The 18,947-nt window shown below is 32.2% G+C and overlaps 2 protein-coding genes across 2 annotated transcripts; both read right to left on the bottom strand.

Moving 5' to 3' along the window:
- Positions 1-322: 322 nt before the first annotated feature.
- Positions 323-2,419, bottom strand: LOC145106258 (protein IQ-DOMAIN 19-like). Its single transcript, XM_079043268.1, has 4 exons — positions 2,036-2,419; positions 1,488-1,733; positions 1,163-1,165; positions 323-808 (listed from the first exon to the last, which is right to left on the bottom strand). Exons 1-4 carry the CDS (start codon positions 2,417-2,419, stop codon positions 323-325), a joined length of 1,119 nt encoding a protein of 372 aa, XP_078899394.1.
- A 644-nt stretch (positions 2,420-3,063) lies between these two features.
- Positions 3,064-13,328, bottom strand: EMB3144 (AAA-type ATPase family protein). Its single transcript, XM_079045726.1, has 16 exons — positions 12,998-13,328; positions 11,849-12,104; positions 10,655-11,021; positions 9,624-9,882; positions 9,322-9,453; positions 8,338-8,538; positions 8,140-8,249; positions 7,982-8,060; positions 7,090-7,227; positions 6,883-6,994; positions 6,609-6,772; positions 5,924-6,029; positions 5,062-5,138; positions 4,196-4,339; positions 3,935-4,098; positions 3,064-3,452 (listed from the first exon to the last, which is right to left on the bottom strand). The coding sequence occupies exons 1-15, from the start codon at positions 13,226-13,228 to the stop codon at positions 3,955-3,957; spliced, it is 2,520 nt and encodes an 839-aa protein (XP_078901852.1). The 5' UTR covers positions 13,229-13,328; the 3' UTR covers positions 3,064-3,452; positions 3,935-3,954.
- Between the last annotated feature and the right edge of the window lie 5,619 nt (positions 13,329-18,947).

The following is an 18,947-nucleotide window of genomic DNA, read 5'->3' on the forward strand; positions in this document are numbered from 1 at the left end:
ATATATATATATATATATATATATATATATATATATATATATATATATATATATATATATTAGTATGTGTATTGAGTATTGTGCGTACATACTACATAATATGTGTATATAACAGTTTAACAGCATAATAAGCTATAGGTTTAGTGACAGAAATGGACATTAGCAACTTTGGTTAAAATTAGTAAACAGTTGGTTGCTTATTTTTTGATACAAATTCTGTCACTAATCGATTGTTAATTCTGCAACAGAATGAATCCGTCGCTAAATTCATTGCCGATGACAAATTTTCCGCCAGTGCAAAAGATGATGAAAATTAAAGAAATTATGCCCAAATGTTTCGTGTACTAACCTGAGTTATACAATAAGATGAGCCATTAGTACAAGTACTTGCTAAATCGAATTCGGAATCATTAATCGATTTTGATGACCGATGAGCCTTAGTCAAGCAACCCGAATGCACTTTTTGATGGTTGTGGGTTCGAACCACCTTTGAACCAAGAGCTTCATTTGATGAATTTTGTCTATTTTCGCGTTTTTGTTTTGTGGGTCGTTGTCTTGGTTCGCTTTGTGACCGTGTTTTTGCTCTTGAAGACTTTGTTCGGGTCATGTAATTGGGTTCATCGTGATGTGATTGTGATCCCATTTGTGACACTGTAGAATAAGCAGCGTTTACAGCCTTATTTTGCAGTCTGGGTGAATTTTCTTGTTTCCATGGCAATGAATCTATTGAGAATCTCCGTGATGACTGTCGATAAGTTATAAAGCCGCTTGTCTTGCTTTCGAATTGTCCGATATTGTCATTGTGATCCTGAAGAAATCATACAAGATTGCTTAGTATATTATGTAGCTAATTGAATTTGCCCTATCCTTTTTTACAACCGCTCAATCGTCTGTCAAAATACAGATGTGGTCAAAAATTGATTGATGCCTTATAGAGCAACTTTCTACACATAGTTGTTTGTAACTCATTGAAAACTTTAACACGTTATAGCTTTTGAAATTGATTTTGTATTTAGATGACATTGCTATAGTAAGGTAAAATTTTCAAATGCTCCAGTAAGATACAATAAAGTAGGGTGCTCTATTAAAAAATTTTGGTTAAATGCAAGAAATAACAATCTACTTCCATGTATTTGTTTATGATAGCATCTTACTTTATTACTTTCTATAAAAACATCACACAATCAATCTTTTTTTTTTATTAAGAGATTGTATTTCAAAAAATTTCACATGATTAAAACTTTGTACTTTTAATTTTTTTTTCTTACACGATATTGAAATTCAACCCAATTGTAGCAATGACAATTGTTTTTTATTTGGGTGACATTACTGTAATCGGGTAGATCTTTCAAAGTACAATGCTCCAATAGGAAAAAAATAAAGTATGACTTTATAATACACTAATCAATGAAACCGCGTTACTTTTTTCTTGCTTTTAGCCCTCGTTATATAATATAATATAATAGATGACAAAAATGAGAGTTTACGAATTGTGGTGCACTGAGACGACGCTCGTGAGCTATCACGAATTCTCTTCTACTTGTGGCATGAAGATGGGATTGTGATTCCACATCCTCAACCATTTGAATTCTTTGATATCGAGCTCTAACTTGAATAGAGACAAGTGCCTTCATGCACCTAACCATGGTTGTGGTTCGTTTACGCACCAAGTGTCCCCTCACCAAAGCTTGTAGCTTCACTAATCCACGTAAAGCACACAACGCCCTTCGTGCCTACATACAACCAATGTTTGATTCATTAAGGATGTACTAAAAAAAATATTTTACTTTATAACAAGAAGATCCTGTAAAACTGTTATTCTTCTAGCAACTTCTAAACTGGCTTATAAAACACCGTCCCAAAAGTACCATATGAGATATAAATCGTAGTCAGGGTGACTTAAGATTTAAAAGCTCATACGAGCCCAATCTACATTGGAAATGAAACTCTGACTACATCTACCAATCTGATTTGACCTGAACTACTTGTATTTGTGAAGATAGTAACACAAAAACAAAAAAAAAAAAGTTGTTACCAAATAGGAACGGAAAGCCGCTTGAATTCTTGTTGCAGCTGCAGCTAAAACCACACGAGGGAGTCCATATGTGGCGGCTTTGGGAGGCGGCACCACCAGCATGGTGGTGTAGTTTTGCTGCTGAATTGCATAGTCAAAAAAAGCCTGTGAAACTAACTGGGAGGTGATGATGGAGTCAAATGATCGGCAACTCTTGTGATTGACTACTATTTCTTTGTTATTTGATTTCCTAAAGCTCCATCTCCTCCGGTGAGAAGGTGATGGAGTTGCTGGAATAATGGCGGTGGTGCATGGTGGAGATGTGGGGCCACCTTCTTTCTTGTTGATTTTCTCCTCCCTTTTGCCTAGCAGCAAGTTTTTGATCCATCTACCCGCCTTACCCATATCGATAGAGGTTGTCAATATAGATGCATGGTGATATATATATATATATATATATATATATATATATATATATATATATATATATATATATATATATTCTGAGTTGGGTGTTTTGTTGACTATTTTGACAAGAAATAGAAGAAAAAACGCTAAGGCCTGCATCGACTGCTCTACTTATGCCAAATGACACTTTGACAAACACTTACCACTTGACCTTGCCACATACACATGCACAACCAAACCGGGTCAAACACACCCGGGTCTTGTTACGGGATTTTATTCACCAATTTTGAACCTTCAGTTTTATTTTTTATTTCAAATTTGTATTTTTTTTTTTAATTTTAAAAAACAGGATTTTAATGGATTCGTGTAATTCGTTTGGTTTATTCAAACTTTCAATGTAGAATTAATCATTTAAGTATGTCATTTATAAATATATAATCTTTAATATGTAATATATACAATATGATTTCTATAATCTTTAAAAATCCTTAATTTTCATTTCTTTTTTATTCGATCTATTATCACCCTCAAGAAACATGAACCTAAGGCCTTGCAGATTCTCACTTCCTTTATGCTAAAACAAGCATACTATGACTAGGTTAACAAATAATCAAACCATTACATGTTTGGCGATTGGGTGATGAAAAAGGAAAAAACAAAGCAAGTATTATCCTCCAAAAAGTGTGGCAAGCATATTTCACTATATATATTAAATACAAGCTCTCCCTCTGATTTGCATACTAGCACAACATATCCTTTTTCTACCCCTACTATTCAAAACAGGTGTGAAATCCCATTTATGCCCTTCGAATAAACTTAGGCCTCTTACAAACTGATACATCTTCCCTGTAAACATATCTATCTGACAACATCTTCATGCTCCATGGTTGCATGCAATCAAGTTTTTTTTAGTGTGCGATAAGATGATCTTCAAATGACCCATGAACTAAGATCCAATAAATCTTTGGAGTGAATGGATCTATGATCAAGAAAAATGAATGCATCTAGATTCCACATAAGTTGTAATTTGCTGCCAAAAAATCAAGTGAATACATTTTTAGATTGTATCCATTGTTATTTTTATAAAAGAAAATATTGTATCAAAATTAAAACTTTCATGTGTGTGTGTGTGTGTGTATATATATATTAAAAAATAGCAAAATAAAGAATAACACGTGTAATATGTGGTTTTTTTCAACGGTGAAAAACAAGTATAATGGTTTAATTATTATAGAAGATAGTTAAGTGGCTAAATTGATAAATGGAGAAGTTGTGCTTTTCTGTATTTTTTTTTCCAGTTTTCAAAACAATATAACCAAGGAAAATGGTTTTCAAAAAAAGTACAATGGTTTAATTACTACAAAAATTAATTATATGGCTAAATCGATTAAAAAAGTAAAAATACAAGCGCCTTTTCTGTATTTTGTCCATTAAAAAATGAAGCCCTTGTCCTTTAATTGCCTAGCAACATTTAGTGGTTTTTAGTTTTTAGAAACTATATTTGCCACTCACCACAAAAGAGGCAACAAGGATCATAGAAAATGGCTTGCCATCAAAACCCGTGGCTTCTCATTTTCCGCTTCAATTTCCCTTTTTGCCCCCTCTCTAATTTCCTCAACCTTCGTGTCCCAAATTTTGTCCACTAGCTTCCATGTATCGTCGCTAATAATTTGAGTCTACACAAAAACAAAAATGCAACCATTTTTTTTTTTTAAAAAATGCATGGTTAAAACTTACAATTTAAAATTATATGCATATAAACTCGGCACTAACCTCCATTGGTCTAGGGGCACCAAAAGTTGCAAATCCAACATTTCCAGGTGCAAATGTGACCCTACCTGGAAGTGAAGCACCATGGATTCCCCACCTTCCAGCATATATCAGTGCACCATATTCATCAACAGGGGTCACACGAGGCTGAATCATTATAAACATTAAAAAAAAAAAAAAAAAAAAAAAAATAGGTAAGATGGTATCATATAATGTTCAAGTGGGCCCCGTTTGTTACACATCAGATAACAGAGTAACAAACTGTACTGTGTTTGGGGTGTATTGGACTAGGAGTGAGACCAATGTCATTGGGAGTAAAAATTACATTTTTTCTGTCCAACCCAAAAAGGTGGAACAAGGGACACACTCTTGATATCTCATTTGTGAAAAAAGACATAAATACCCTCCTCATCCCCATCATCGAAAATAACCCTAGAAAGCTTGTCTAGTCTCGTTTAGTATTGTCTCATGTAACAAACACAAGAACAGGACTAGACAAACTTTCTAGGGCTATTTTCGATGATGGGGATGAGGAGGGTATTTATGTCTTTTTTTCACAAATGAGAGATCAAGAGTGTGTCCCTATCCCCCATTGTTCCACCTTTTTGGGTTGGACAAAAAAATGTAATTTTACTCCTATAGAAATCTACCTCGGTAGCCAAAATTAACTAGGGATGTATACATATAAGATAAGGATTCTGATATTGTATACATTTAAACGTTTGGTATTTCAAAAAAGAAAAAAACAGATGAATGATCAAATGATGTATCAAGGTAACAAATATGTTACGTTTATTGAAATGCAAAATAAAAGAAGCTGATAACTAGATATACATGTACATTATCGGGTTGACTAGTTTGGAAATAACCTGAGGTATCCGAGGGCTATTCTTGTATATACTCCAAATTTCATCAGCTTCAATTTCTCCCTTCTCAATTAGAATATCTGTAATTTTTTTAATAGTTGTGTTAGCAAAATGGAGCCCCTTTCAAGTCTGTTTGGTTGGATGGAATGGAATGGAAATGGACAAAGGAATGGAATAAGCAAAAGGTAATAGAATGAGTCATTACATTCTATGATTAAATTTGGCTGGCCTTTAGGAATGGAATGAATTTTTTATATGAATTGTTTTATCTAATATGTAAAATTAATGTATAGTTTTTTAACTCTACTTGATATATTATTGAATTATAATTAAGTAATTATTTATTTAGAGATATAGAAAAATTAACATAATGAAATCTTATTAAAACCCACATAATATTATAACAAACTATGTTTTTAGGTACATTTTAATATAAATTGTAATTTAATTAAAATCATGAAATTCTTTAAAAAAGATTTGTGCCATTAAAAATTACGTAAACAAAAATGGGTTATATTGTCATTTTCATTATTCCATGATGGAATGAAAAAAAAAATACAACCCCCCGTTAAGGTGTAAAAATTAACAAAACGGAAGGAATAATATTCCTTCAGGAATGGTCCATTCCATTCCATTCCATGAGGCAAAAGAAACAGGTTTTTCCATTCCGATGGAATGAATCATTCCACACCTTCCAAAGACTACCTTAATGTTGCATTAATGCACATATTTCGTACACAAATATGGATGTGAACATGAGGGTTTTGATTAATAAATTATCTTCCATGATATTTTATCCATATATCAAAATTATAACAAACCAGTTCATATTAAAAAAAAAAAAAAAAAAAAAAAAAAAACGAACCTGTGATCTCTTCTACAGCAGAATAATGTTCTCTTAAGACAGAATAACATTTTTCCATGGCAAAACGCATGTATTCATCCTTAAGTGCTTCAAGTTTTACTGCAAGCTATGAAAATAAGTCAACTATCAGAACATCAATTATAAAACTAAAGTTGATGCATAAAAACAAAGACTAAAACCAAAAAATATAATAATTAAAACCAAGACTAAATGGGCCTGTTCGGTTGAATGGAATGGAATAAATCAAGCAATGGAATGAGTCATTACAGTCCATGATCATGTTTGGTCAGCCTATAGGAATCGAATGATTTCTCATATGAGCTTTTAATATTACATATATATACACAACTTTAGTCTAAACATTATTTTAATTATAAATAAGGTAATTCATTTACAATAAAAATAAACAAATAAATAAACATTATAAATGTTAAACTAATATCATAATGAAATATATATTTTCTACTTGATTATAGAAAACAACTTTTGTGTCATTAAAAGTTACATAAAATAAAATGAGTTATATATCTACCTATTTCACTCCATTCCATGTTATAATTAAAAAAACCATTTGCTAAGAAATGAAAATAACAAAGTGGAAGGAATCACATGATAATCCATACAGCTTTTTTCCATTCCAATAGAATGAGCCATTCCATCATATGATCGAAGAGATGGCACTTACATTTGGTACTAAATCATGATTCTTTCGGTAATATGCCTTCCCAAATGATGTCATTCCAGTTTGAAGAATTAAAAATTCAGCAAGCATAGAAGCTTCTAATGTAGCTTTTGCAGATATCCAGCATAAATTGTCTAATCCAAACATCTCCTCTTCAATTACTCTCGCTATAATGCAAAACATAAACATAACCAAACATCACACAAGTCGAAATTTATAAAAAAAACAAAGATGAGTAAAGTTATCTTTAAAAAAAATGGAAATTAAATATACATACGAGCACAAGCACTGACTATGGAGTTCACATAATCTGACTTTCTTTTAAACACACGCCCTGGAACTTCTAAGTACTGAAGGTTTGATTGGCTTTTAACAGAATTGATATCTGTCTGCATGCATTTTGGAAGATTTTCAAGATTTAGCAATCAACTTTACACATAATCACAGAATTTTTATATATATAAATATTTATATTTATATTTACCCCTGTGAAAGGTCGATAGGGATCTGGAAAGTAGCATGCCAGAATGGAAACTGCTGCTTCTCTATATGCCAACCTTATTCTAAGCTCTTCAGGTACTTCACTTTTATCTTCTTGACCTGTTTCAAATGTTCCTTTTTGCTGCAATTTTGAAAAAGAAACCATGAATAAGGAGCAATATGTTAGGTCAAGGATGTTAAGTGAACAATTAGGGGTTTGGTTTGCAGAAATCAGAATGTTTTTGGATGGAATGGAATCTTGTGAAAGGAATTGGAATATGAAGGAGTTTAAATCCATGATCCATCGAGTGTTTGGTTGGAAGGAAATGGAATGGAATGGAATTCAATTTCATTTCATCCTTTTGTATATTCTGTTTGGTTTGTAAATCTGTCAAAGGATATGGAATGTATGTAATGACAAATGATAGAATTGCCCTTCATTGGTATTTGTTTTATAAATTCATATTGGAAATTAAAATTCAAATACTTGTAAACTATCTAAATTACCCTTTTTATCAAATTCCTTTTCACAATTATTTAGAAAAATATTTTTAGGTGAAAAAAATAAATAAACTTTACATATTAGATAGAAATGCTATTTTTCAAAATTAAATTCTTTAAAACTAGTTTTTGGTTAAAAAAATAATAGATATTTAAATTACCCTTTTAAAAAATAAAACCGTATTTGAGTATTCTTAACAAGGAAATTTGTGGTATTGAATTCCATGAGTTTTAGGATGAAATGCTTGAATCCATCAGAAAAAGGATTATGTGAATTCCAACAAGAAATAAATTCCGCATTCAATTGCAACCAAACGCCAGAATGGAATGGAATTCAATTCCAATTCCGGCCAAATCAAACGGAATCCTGCAAACCACAACTTTTGACAGCTTACCCTTTTCAAGGCCTCAAGAAGCTCTTCTCGTCCTATGTAGTCCAAATCCTTTCTAGCAGTCAAAATACCAGCTTCATTCCTGTCAACTTAATCATTAGCTTCTATAAATAAAACCATAACTGAAAAAGAAAAAAATAAAACACTAATGCATCAATTACAGTATATTCTGCAATTCTGCTCCAGTAAAATCTTCTGTTTTCTCTGCAATTTCCAACAATAATGTATCCTTCTCCTCCTCAGAACGAAAATACTTGTTTTTTGCATGCACCTAATAAACCACACTTAAAAAAATCATAAATAGGTAAATTTTTAAAAAGTTGGATTCCAAAAATGATAACCTTTGTAGGGAAAGTTACCTTCAATATAGCCAATCTACCATCTTGAGATGGCAAACCAACCCTTATTATTTTATCAAAACGACCTTTTCTCAAAAGGGCAGGATCAAGAATATCCAGCCTATTTGTTGCTCCAATAACTAACACTTGAGATGTTGACTCTTTGAATCCATCCATTTCTGTTAATATCTGAAGAAGGCCTTGTTCCCTTTCTGCACCACCCTTTTAAAGTATATAGGATAAAGTTAATTGCAAGAAATAGCAATGTACTTCTGTAAACTTGTTTATTATAGAATCATACTTTTATTTCTTCCTATCACCAACATGTATGTTAAAAAATCTACCAAATTATAGCCATGACAATTGGTTAGAACTAGTGCTAAATTTTCTATTAGACAGGGACCATTTTTGTAATTTTTTAAACATTGGACTGTTTCTGAAAAAAAAAATCTACACAGGGACCTGTTCTATAATTTACAAGCACAATTTTTGTAATTTGTTTTCTACATATGTCAACATAAGAAAGTCTTAAACACATGGACTGTTTCTGTAAAAAAAAAAAAATCTGCACATGGACCTTTTCTGTAAATTAAAAAGACAGTTTTTGTAATTTATTTTCTCCACAGGGACTAAACCTGCCAACATATGAAACTCTTGTGGCCAAAGTCTCAAACTTAAAAGTATACTATTCATTTCTCAATTCAAATTAGTAAATAAAATAATTTATAACGTCCCAATAAGGAAAAAATATATATATTAAAAGTAACAATTTGGTGGAATTTATAAATATAATGTCCTAATACGGAAAAAAAATGAAAGTGGACATGATAACTGGATAGAATTTTTAAAAAGTAATGTCATAGTAAGAAAAAAGATAAAAGTAGAATGTTATGATTGGGTGATATTTCAAAGTACAATGCCTTAATAAAAAAAATGAAAAGTACAATGATGTAATAGGAAGTTTGTAGGTTGAAATAAGGAAGGAATTGTTATTTGTTAACATACCCCACCAATGTCGGGCCCACCACGTTTGCTACCAATAGCATCTATCTCATCAATAAATATGATTGATGGAGCAAATGATCTTGAACTTGAAAAAAGGTCCTTCACACGAGACGCTGCTACCCCTACAAACATCTGTGCATACAATTTCCATAATTACAAACTATCCTCACATCACATATTGACATGACATGACAAGACAGACTGTACTGTGTTTGGGGTGCAAAAGACGTAAATGCCCTCATCATGTGTAACAAATGCAGCCTAATAAAAAAAAGTGATGAAGTGGATAAGAAGAATTTGACCTCGACAAAATCAGTGCCATTTGCAGCAAAGAAAGGAAGACCTGCTTCACCAGCTATGGCTTTTGCTAGAAGGGTTTTACCAGTTCCAGGTGGGCCATGAAGTAGGACACCTTTAGGACAATATATGCCTTTATTTTGAAACTCTTCCTCATTCTTTAATATTCTAACAATTTCTTGTAATTCCCTCTTTATATATTCCTGTCCTGCAAAATCATCAAAGGATACGCCAGTTGTTTCTTCTGCTGATATAAACTTAGCCCTGGAGAGTCACAAAAAGAATAAAAAAAATTAGAAATCTGTTCCTGTCAAGTTAATTGAAATACCATTGCAAAGGATGAATACAAATGTTTAAATTCATGATTTGTATTTGGACATATTAAATCTTATGTTAAATTAAATTATTATATTGTCATCAATATTATGTTCAATGTAAGTTATTACTCATGACGTGATCGAATGTTAATTGCATTTGTATCGTTATTCATATAAATAACAATTTATTTAAGTATTTCAAAAAAAAATTGTCAATTACAATTTCAAACCATAAAATGGTTCTCAGTCATTTTTTCTTCAGCTTCGTTTCTAGAAAAAAGGGTAAAATGGTAATTTACTCTCATTCAGAGTGTTCATTAAGTCCAAAAAAGAAACAGTCTTTGTTCACACAGTACTTCAGATAAATATTATTAATCCATTATAGTATTTAATCACTTCTAGAGACAAAAGGGTAAAATGGTCATTTACTCTCGTTGAGAAGGTTCATTCAGTCCAAAAAGGAAATAGTCTTTATTCATACAACTTACTTCATATAGATATCATTTATCCAATCTAGCACATAATGGGAAAAAAGAAACACACCCTTAATGCAGAAAGAACGACTTAATATAGAAAGTTAGGGAAAGGAGGCTTTTCCCATTAAGTCCAACCTTTTTACAAATTTGCCTTCATTTATTTTTCATTCAAATCTCGAATATTTTTAAACATCATTTTTTATATATATTCAGACATAAAAAAAAAGTGAGTATTTGACTTACCTACTCTCGCCTAATGATCCAAGTGCCTGGTTTTTGAGAGGCTGTTTAATCTTTTTAGGAGGGGTTCCAAGATCACAAGGTATTAATTTTGCATAAATTGGCCTCATTATATTATCAATCCACACGTATAATCCAATAGCAAGAGCAAGTCTCATTGACCACACAACAATAGTTGCAACACTCGAATACACCTCTGCAGGAATATTGTTCACATTAACAACATCAACATTCACAAGTTGTTGATGCAACTTTTTCCAAACATCATTCCAGCTGTCAATAGGCATTCTATCAACAATATGTCTCTTGAAAACTATATCTTTTTCTGACTCGCTTTTTGATACTCCATCCTTGTAATGTGGTAGAATCACTGTAAAAAAAGGTAAAGTGAAAAGGGAAAATAAAACAACCTTGTAACTTATTTGCTGAAAGAAAAACTCAAAGATTCCTATTGTATGGTTTTATGGTCCATATGATAAAGGGTTAATGCAAGAAATAGCAACGTATTTGCATTGATTTGTCTATTATAGCATCCTAAGTTCATTTCTTCCTATTACTATTGAAAAATCAACCCAATTATAGCAATGTCATCCAAATACAATGCAATTAAGACTACTATAATTGGGTAGAGTTTCAAAGTACAATGTATTAATAAGAAAAAAATAATAAAGTACAATGCCAAAATGGGAAGTTTTTTTCGGTATTAAATGCCTTAAAAAGAAAAAAAAAATCGAAAGTTCAATATTGTAATAAAAAGAAATGAAAGCTGGATGCTATAATACACAAATATATGGAAGTACACTGCTATTTCTTGCAATTAACCCTATGACATATAAATATATAATATATGGGCTCCTCTAATACATAGTCATATATACAAAATACTTACATTTAGCACTATGATATGTATATAGGGGTCTCTTCTTATATCATAGTCATATACTCATATACATATATAAAGTACTTGTCAGAATTCTAATACAAAAATATATTATTTGTATTCACAGTATTATTTGGAAGTGATCTGAAATACTAGAATTACAATTCCAAGATTTTCAAGATTACTGTTACATCCTGACAAGCCCTCAACTTTTTGAAATGAATTGCATTAACCAACATGGGTTTAGGATTTTGGGTTTAGGGTTTAAGGGCATGTTGAGATAAGTACCAAAACAATCATTACCAATGAGACTTAACCTGATACTGTCTGCCCATAATTTGAGTACTCCATATATTGAACATTATTTGAATTAAGGAGCCTTAAGAATTCACTATACTCGATCTTGTGTGAATTTTCAGGGTCCCACTCTGTTCCCTTTAACTTTTGCTGTATTGTCAATAATGTCCTGCTCCAATTTGAAGCCATAACAAGCTGTCTTTCTAACTGTGTATTTGCTTTTCTATCAAGCTCCTCCAGCTTGTTTATACGTTCTTTCTCTGTTTCCTTCAGCTTCTGAAAACACAATTTATCAATAAAAGTTTTATTATTAGGTAATAATTGAAGTATAGCTTTCTAACCCTGCAAAAACAAGTTTTTTATAGCTTAATTATTCCTATACAACCAATTCATACTTTCTTGTGGTCTTCATCTTCTATTATACTGGTAATTACACCTCTAGAGCCCTAGTAACAAAAGATTGGTCTTTTGTGTGACGAATTTTCAAGTTTTTCCCAATTTTTAGACAAAATATGAAACCATGTTTCATTCTAGGGCCAAAATATTGAAAATTTTACATGTAACCTACTTAACTGGTTGAAACATGGTATAATTTGTAACGGTTGGATAAATGGGTGTAAATAATGGAACAATGTTGCAGAAATTGGAAAAAAAAAAGGTAAAACATGCATAAATTGGAAAAAAAAAAAAAAAAAAGGTAAAACATTGTTGCATAAATAAACATTTAACAAGCGTCACAACAAGAGGTAATTGATTGGTCCCAGATACAATGTTGTATTTTGGTCTTAGAATGAACAGTAAAAGACCACTTTGTTGCATAATTTGGGAAAAAGGTGAAACTATGTTGCATGAACAAGCATTTAACCCTTTGGAGAATATATACTTTTTCATAGTTGAAAACGGGTAGGATTAAACCTTTATCTCTTTTTCAGGCAAGGAGAGAGTATATAACAAGTTGATTAACCAGTTACTCTCAATCCTTGCAAAATTTCCTACATTTTTAAACCCAGTGTTGTAGCATTGGTAGAACATACTGTAAATTTCAATCAATGTATCAATTTCACATGAACACACATAAAAAACACAAGTTCAATCCATAAATAAAGCTAGAATCAGAATATCATAGCATTTAAATTCATGATGGTGCAAGGTTGAATTAAGTGATCAACCTCAAACAGCTGCGAAGACTCTGCATCTTCTTTGTCGGGAGTAGACGAGGACACAACAGAATTCGAAGATGAGGAAGCCCTAATTTTGAGCCTGTCATTGCCATGAAAAGAGAACCTTGCCCTGTTGAGCTTCAATCGAACGAATTTAGGAAAGAAAACATGGGAAGATGAAGATAAAGAGAAGGGTTTGACTAGGGTTTTATCAGAAGAACATAAAGACACCATTTCCATCCGTGTTTTCCTTCTGTCTTCCTTATCTTTGGCAACACTGAATTGAGTTTGCAGTCAGTGCCACGGGACACCAAATGTTCTTGAGAGACGAAAAGGGTTGTTTGGTAACCGGGAGGTGATATTTCATTTATGAATTTTATTCATTATTTAAAAAAGGACATATTTGTAAAAAGTAAAATTTCATATATATCTTGCAAACATTAAAAATTACGTATATATCATTCCAAAGTTTATAATTACTTATAGGGAAAATGACTTACAAAAGGTAACAAAGTTTCAAAAATGTACAAAAAATATCATTATTCTTTTTTTAGTGTAAAAAATATCATTTTATCAGATATTGCAGGTTACCCGGTTAAACTTGATCACCGGCCATCACACAACTGTTCATGGTCTCTGTTTGTGTCGAATTTATGAGATCACCCATCCTTGCTTCTGAAAGTCCCCAAACAATAGATCAAACACATACACCATTTATGAAATCACCATAGATCAAACACATACACCATTTATGAGATCAAATACACACACATACACCATTTCTGAGATCAAGAAAAAGAGAGAATTTAGACCCAAACAATACCCTAGTAATCTGTTTTCTTCTTGACAACCATTATGTGATCAGTTAACCCCAAATAGGAAGTATGTTTTCTACACACCTGAACAGGTTGAAGCCCTTCAAAGGATCTATCTTGACTGCCCAAAACCCAATTCTATTAGTCATTAACAACTCATTCGTTAATGCCCTTTTATCTCCAACATTGAACCCAATCGGGACCACTGCAGTCGCACCTGGTGTATAAAATGGATCGAAGACACTAATTCGGCGTACATCCTAGCCAAGAATGCAGAAAAGGGAAAACAGAAGATGGTGGTGTGGAAAAACCCTAAACTGCGATGGTGAAATGTCGCCGCCACTGTGAAGGTTTTCAGAACCCACTTGCGGTGGTGATTTACTAGAAATCCAGCCGGAGAAGGAGTTCGTTGAGCAGGAGAAGAAAGAGATCGCCCTTCTCGGAGAAGGGCATCGACTGTCATCGTCTTCGTCGTTGTGAATATGATTTCCGATGGAGCGACACCTAATTTGGTAGTTGAAGGTGTATATGTCCATTAAATAACCCAAGTACCTGAGGTAACCGGTTACCTCAGGTTACCACAGTACTTAGTTGGTGTTTTTTGTACAAAAATTTCAATTTAATGGTATTTTTTACACTAAAAAAAGAATAATGGTCTTTTTTGGACATTTTTGGAATTTTATTACCTTTTTAAGTCATTTCCCTTACTTATATATCCTTCTTAAACTATTAAACTCTCATTTATATCCAATCTTATAATTTAATAAGATATAAATCAATTTAATATCGAAAATAAATTTACAAATCAAAAATACATATAATGTTACCAAAATACCCTTTCTAAATTATCTCCCAAATTAAAATCTATTATATTTTGCTATGAATTGTTAATATTCTTTTGAGGTCAAAATCACGTCCCTTAATTATGTTCAGAAGGATTGTTCATCCAATCTGTGAACCATTGAGTAGTTTGAGTCCCACTTTGCATTTCATCCCTACCGCCACATTATCTACCACCATACTTGAACTGCTACCACCAACAACCGCCTGTTGTAGAGGTGGTGCAACAGCTGCAGCTGCACCAATTCGCCCAAATCTTTCAGGGGTTGGTCCACCAATTCGCCCAAATCTTTCAAATCTGGAAGGGTCAAGTTTTCTATTCACCGAGATCCATCTCTCCCTCCTCGTGTTCTCTCCTTACCTTTTGCCCTTGATAGATAGTACTCATTTCTCCCCTTTTCTTAATCTTGTCCTCACTCATTTAAGTTGACTCAAATTGTTTACGAGTTCAGAATCATGAATCACAATTGCCATATTTGTTTAGGTTTGGAATTGTGATTGGTTAGTTGAATGTACAAAAATTGGCATCAAGTATCAATAGAAATGGGTTCAGGCAACCTAATGTTGAATGTCCTTGGTTCAAAAGTAATGTGAGACACCTCAACGATAAGTCTTTGTACGCAATTGATTTATGATCATAATTTTTCTTTACACCTGATGATTCTTTTCAATTCAACTTATAATCTTATGGGGACGATGACTACAAGACCCCTCGAAAGAAAGTAGTTTTTCATCACAAGGCAAACATTGTTTTTGTTTATGGCTTATCAACATCGTTCTCCAACTATCATTGTATGTTTCTTGAAGTTCCCACACCATAATCTAACTGTAGAAGCAGCTTCTCCTGGACTTTATATTTCAGACCCTTATTGATTTCCCTTTTCTTACAGGTGCCACTCATTTGGCAAAAAATTTATACAATTCCCAAACATCAAATCTTGAAACATTTCAACAATTTACACCAATTTCCACCCTTCTATTCCAACAGCATTCCAACAGCAGGTAATCAACCTCATTACCCATTAAAGAGGAGGATAATAAATTGTCTATTGTAAACCAAAATTTAATCGATGCAAAAACTTAATCGAATACGAAATCAAAATTAATGGAATGCAAACAGTATAAATCTATTGTGATGAAGAAGAGAATAACGAGACTATCAACGATTTGTATTTGTGAGCGATCAAGAAGAAACGCCAGGAGTTCTTCACTTCAGGTCGAGTTCTTCACGCTGACTTCCTGAAGGTTTTAGTAAATAACGTGTGTTTTGAAGTTTTCCATATTTAATTAGGTTTGAATCCTAATTAAATTTATTTAGTTTTTTTCTTTAATAATTTGGAAAGGGTATTTTGGTATAAGGATCTTTTATTTTGATTTTTAAATATATTTTATTGTATTAAATTTATTTATACATTATTAAATTATAAGATTGGATATAAATATTAGTTTAATAGGTTAACAATGATATATATGTAATTATGAATTTTGGAAGGATATATATGTAATTTTTAATGTTTGTAAGGATATATATGAAATTTTCCCTTTGTAAAAAGAGAAAATTATAATTTTAACCAAATACATTAATTATTTTGTGAAAAATGGCCAAAAAAAAAACCAAAATTGCATTTTTAGCCACTAAAATCGCAGATGGGTATAATCCATCTGTGCTTTCGTCATGTCATCTGCGAACGTACAAGTGGCTAAAACACATACGTGCTTTAGCCACATATACGTTCGCAGGTGGGTTTTTTTTTCGCTGTATATATATCCCCTTTTCCAGCCTAAAATCGCAGATGGACTATGTTCATCTGCGATTTCCTCTCTATTCACCTGCGATTTTGTATTTTTTTTTGTTTTTTTTATTAATTTAACTATGAAATTGATAGGTGTTGACTACGAAACAACCTTATTATATATAAACTTTTTCAAAAAATTATCATTTTTGTTGTTATTTCTTTGGAAAGTTTGTTTAAAACCTCTCTAAAAAAATGAATGAATATTTGGTTTGCGTTGTAACTAGGTGGAGGTGGAAAGAAAGAGAGTTTCTCTAAAAAAGATAGTGAAAAATGAAGAAAAAAAATGTTTTTATACAAAATAGCTAAGAAATCGCAGATGGAATGTACAAAATCACAGATGGAAATGCGAAATCGCAGATGGTTTTAATCCATCTGCGATTTTAAGGGCTAATTTTGTAATTTGGGTTTTTTTGGCTATTTTTCACAAAGTAATTAGTGTATTTGGCTAAATTTGCAATTTTCTCTTGTAAAAATGGTCAAAAGAATTTGGTTTTGGTCCAAAAAAACAATTTGGTTTTGGTCCAAAAAATTTTGGGATTTTCTAATATGTGCAGAAGTATTAATTAATGACAATTATTATCATAATTAAATGTTAAATACATTAATTATAAGAAAATATTACCATAATTAAATGTAAAATTCATTAATAATCTCTATAATTAATGCATTTTACATTTAATTATGGTAATATTTTTTATAATTAATACTTCTTATATGTGCATCAAAAGTCCAAAGTTGGATCTTTCTATTGGTTTTGGTCCATCAAAGTAACATCTGTCGAGATGTGTTAGCTACAAAATAAGAGGAGAGTAATTTTGTCTTTCCATTTCTATAAATTGGGAGGAGATATTGAACTCATTCTTCTATCTTCAACCATCAAACTCACGGTCTCAATCTTTTTTTCTACTCATCCTCTGTGTTTGCTCTTCACAGTCAAAATTGTGGTATGTTTCTCTATGGCAGGGTGGCGGTGGTTCGTACCTCTTGGACAGCAACAACAACAAACCTTGGTCGAAGGTTTCATTTGTGCTAGGTAAGTGCTTCTAATATCTTTTTAGCCTTTTAGAAAATTACCCTTATTTTGGTAATTGTTTATCTTGAAGGGTTCTAGATGCAGATTCTTAGGATGGATTGATCATCCAATGTGTGCAAGATCCGTGATGATAATACCTAGATTACTGAGAAACTTCAACAATCTTAATGATCAAGTGGCGATATTGAAGTTGTATTTGTTTCCAAGTTGGTTTTTTTTGTGGTGGTTTTGTTGGTTTTTAGTTAGGGTTTAGGAATTAGGGACCCCTATTGTTACATGGAATTGCGGGTGTTTTTGCATTATGATATTGTAATATGGAAATGTGGTTGTTTTTAGCATTTTGATATAAGGAATTAGGGTTATTTGGACAACTGCAAAAAATGTATTACCCATTTCATGTTTGTAATGGCAATCTAATGTATTTGTAACTGTTGGATTAGGTGTCTAAGCCCATAACTATTTTTGGTATGTACTTGATTTGATTATGGGCATGGTCCTTTTGGTTTGTCTCCACTCATGCAACTCGGTAAGATGACAAGTGGAGAGAGAGAGAGAGTAGAATTTATCATGTGAATAATAAATTGGTACTCAGAATGATTTTATTAATATATTATATGATTAATATATTATTTGGAAATCATATTATTAATTAGTAATTAATCAGAAATTAATCTAGTAGTAATTTTGGGATGAAATGAATTGATTAATAATGGAGGGACTGATTATGTAAATCAATAATAGTTGTAGTTTGGGCTAATGGACCTTATTGATAAGAGGTTGACGAAAGTCTATGGAAAGCCCACAAAATTTTCGTCCAAGGGCATTTCATATGGGGGTTCATGGATTGCTTAAGGCCTAAGCAAGGGAATTAGGGTTTCCACTTGAAAATCCTAATAGCCTCAGCTATATAAACCCTCCTAACATAAGGATTTTCGGCCCCTATGAATTTTAGAGAACCCTAGCCGATTTTCCTTCCCTCTCCAAGTCATCTTGTTGCATTGGGTGTTTGTGACTCCAGTAGAGGTGCAACACTTGGGACACTAAGCTTTTAAAGGTCAAGGTGATCTTGTTATTGCTACATAACAAGTGAGGTAATGTTCCAAACCCTATTTTACATATGAATTTCGAAATTGGTATGCTAGTATTAGGGTTTATGCTTTGGATGATTACTTGCATGTATAACTTGAGAAAAACCTAGATCCAAAGCATTAGGGTTGCATTGTAACGACGTAAATTTTCAAAACAATTTTTCGTTTTTCAAACATAACATATCTCATATAAATCATTTCAAACTCAAGTGTATCAATTGTTATCATGGTAAAACATATCCCATAATCTCAAATACAAAATCCTCTATCAGTGTGTACAAATCATGTCGGCGCCTTCCCGCGGTCCTCGCTAGTACCTGAAACACATATCACATAACACGGTAAGCATAAATGCTTAGTGAGTTCCCCAAAATACCACATACAACA

The sequence above is a fragment of the Lactuca virosa genome, chromosome 4, assembly GCF_052849685.1.
Source record: "Lactuca virosa cultivar CGN04683 chromosome 4, Lactuca_virosa_CGN04683_v6, whole genome shotgun sequence".
In the NCBI taxonomy this organism is placed as follows: domain Eukaryota; kingdom Viridiplantae; phylum Streptophyta; class Magnoliopsida; order Asterales; family Asteraceae; genus Lactuca; species Lactuca virosa.

Bases quoted from the DNA above. Each gene is read 5' to 3' on its own strand.
- LOC145106258 (XM_079043268.1), bottom strand. From the start codon at position 2,419: ATGGGTAAGGCGGGTAGATGGATCAAAAACTTGCTGCTAGGCAAAAGG. The intron at 1,734-2,035 runs GTAACAACTTTT...GGTTGTATGTAG, and splicing joins CGGCTTTCCGTTCCTATTTG to GCACGAAGGGCGTTGTGTGC.
- EMB3144 (XM_079045726.1), bottom strand. From the start codon at position 13,228: ATGGAAATGGTGTCTTTATGTTCTTCTGATAAAACCCTAGTCAAACCC. The intron at 8,250-8,337 runs GTAACTTTCCCT...GTGGTTTATTAG, and splicing joins GTAGATTGGCTATATTGAAG to GTGCATGCAAAAAACAAGTA. The intron at 6,030-6,608 runs GTAAGTGCCATC...TTATTTTCATAG, and splicing joins ATCATGATTTAGTACCAAAT to CTTGCAGTAAAACTTGAAGC.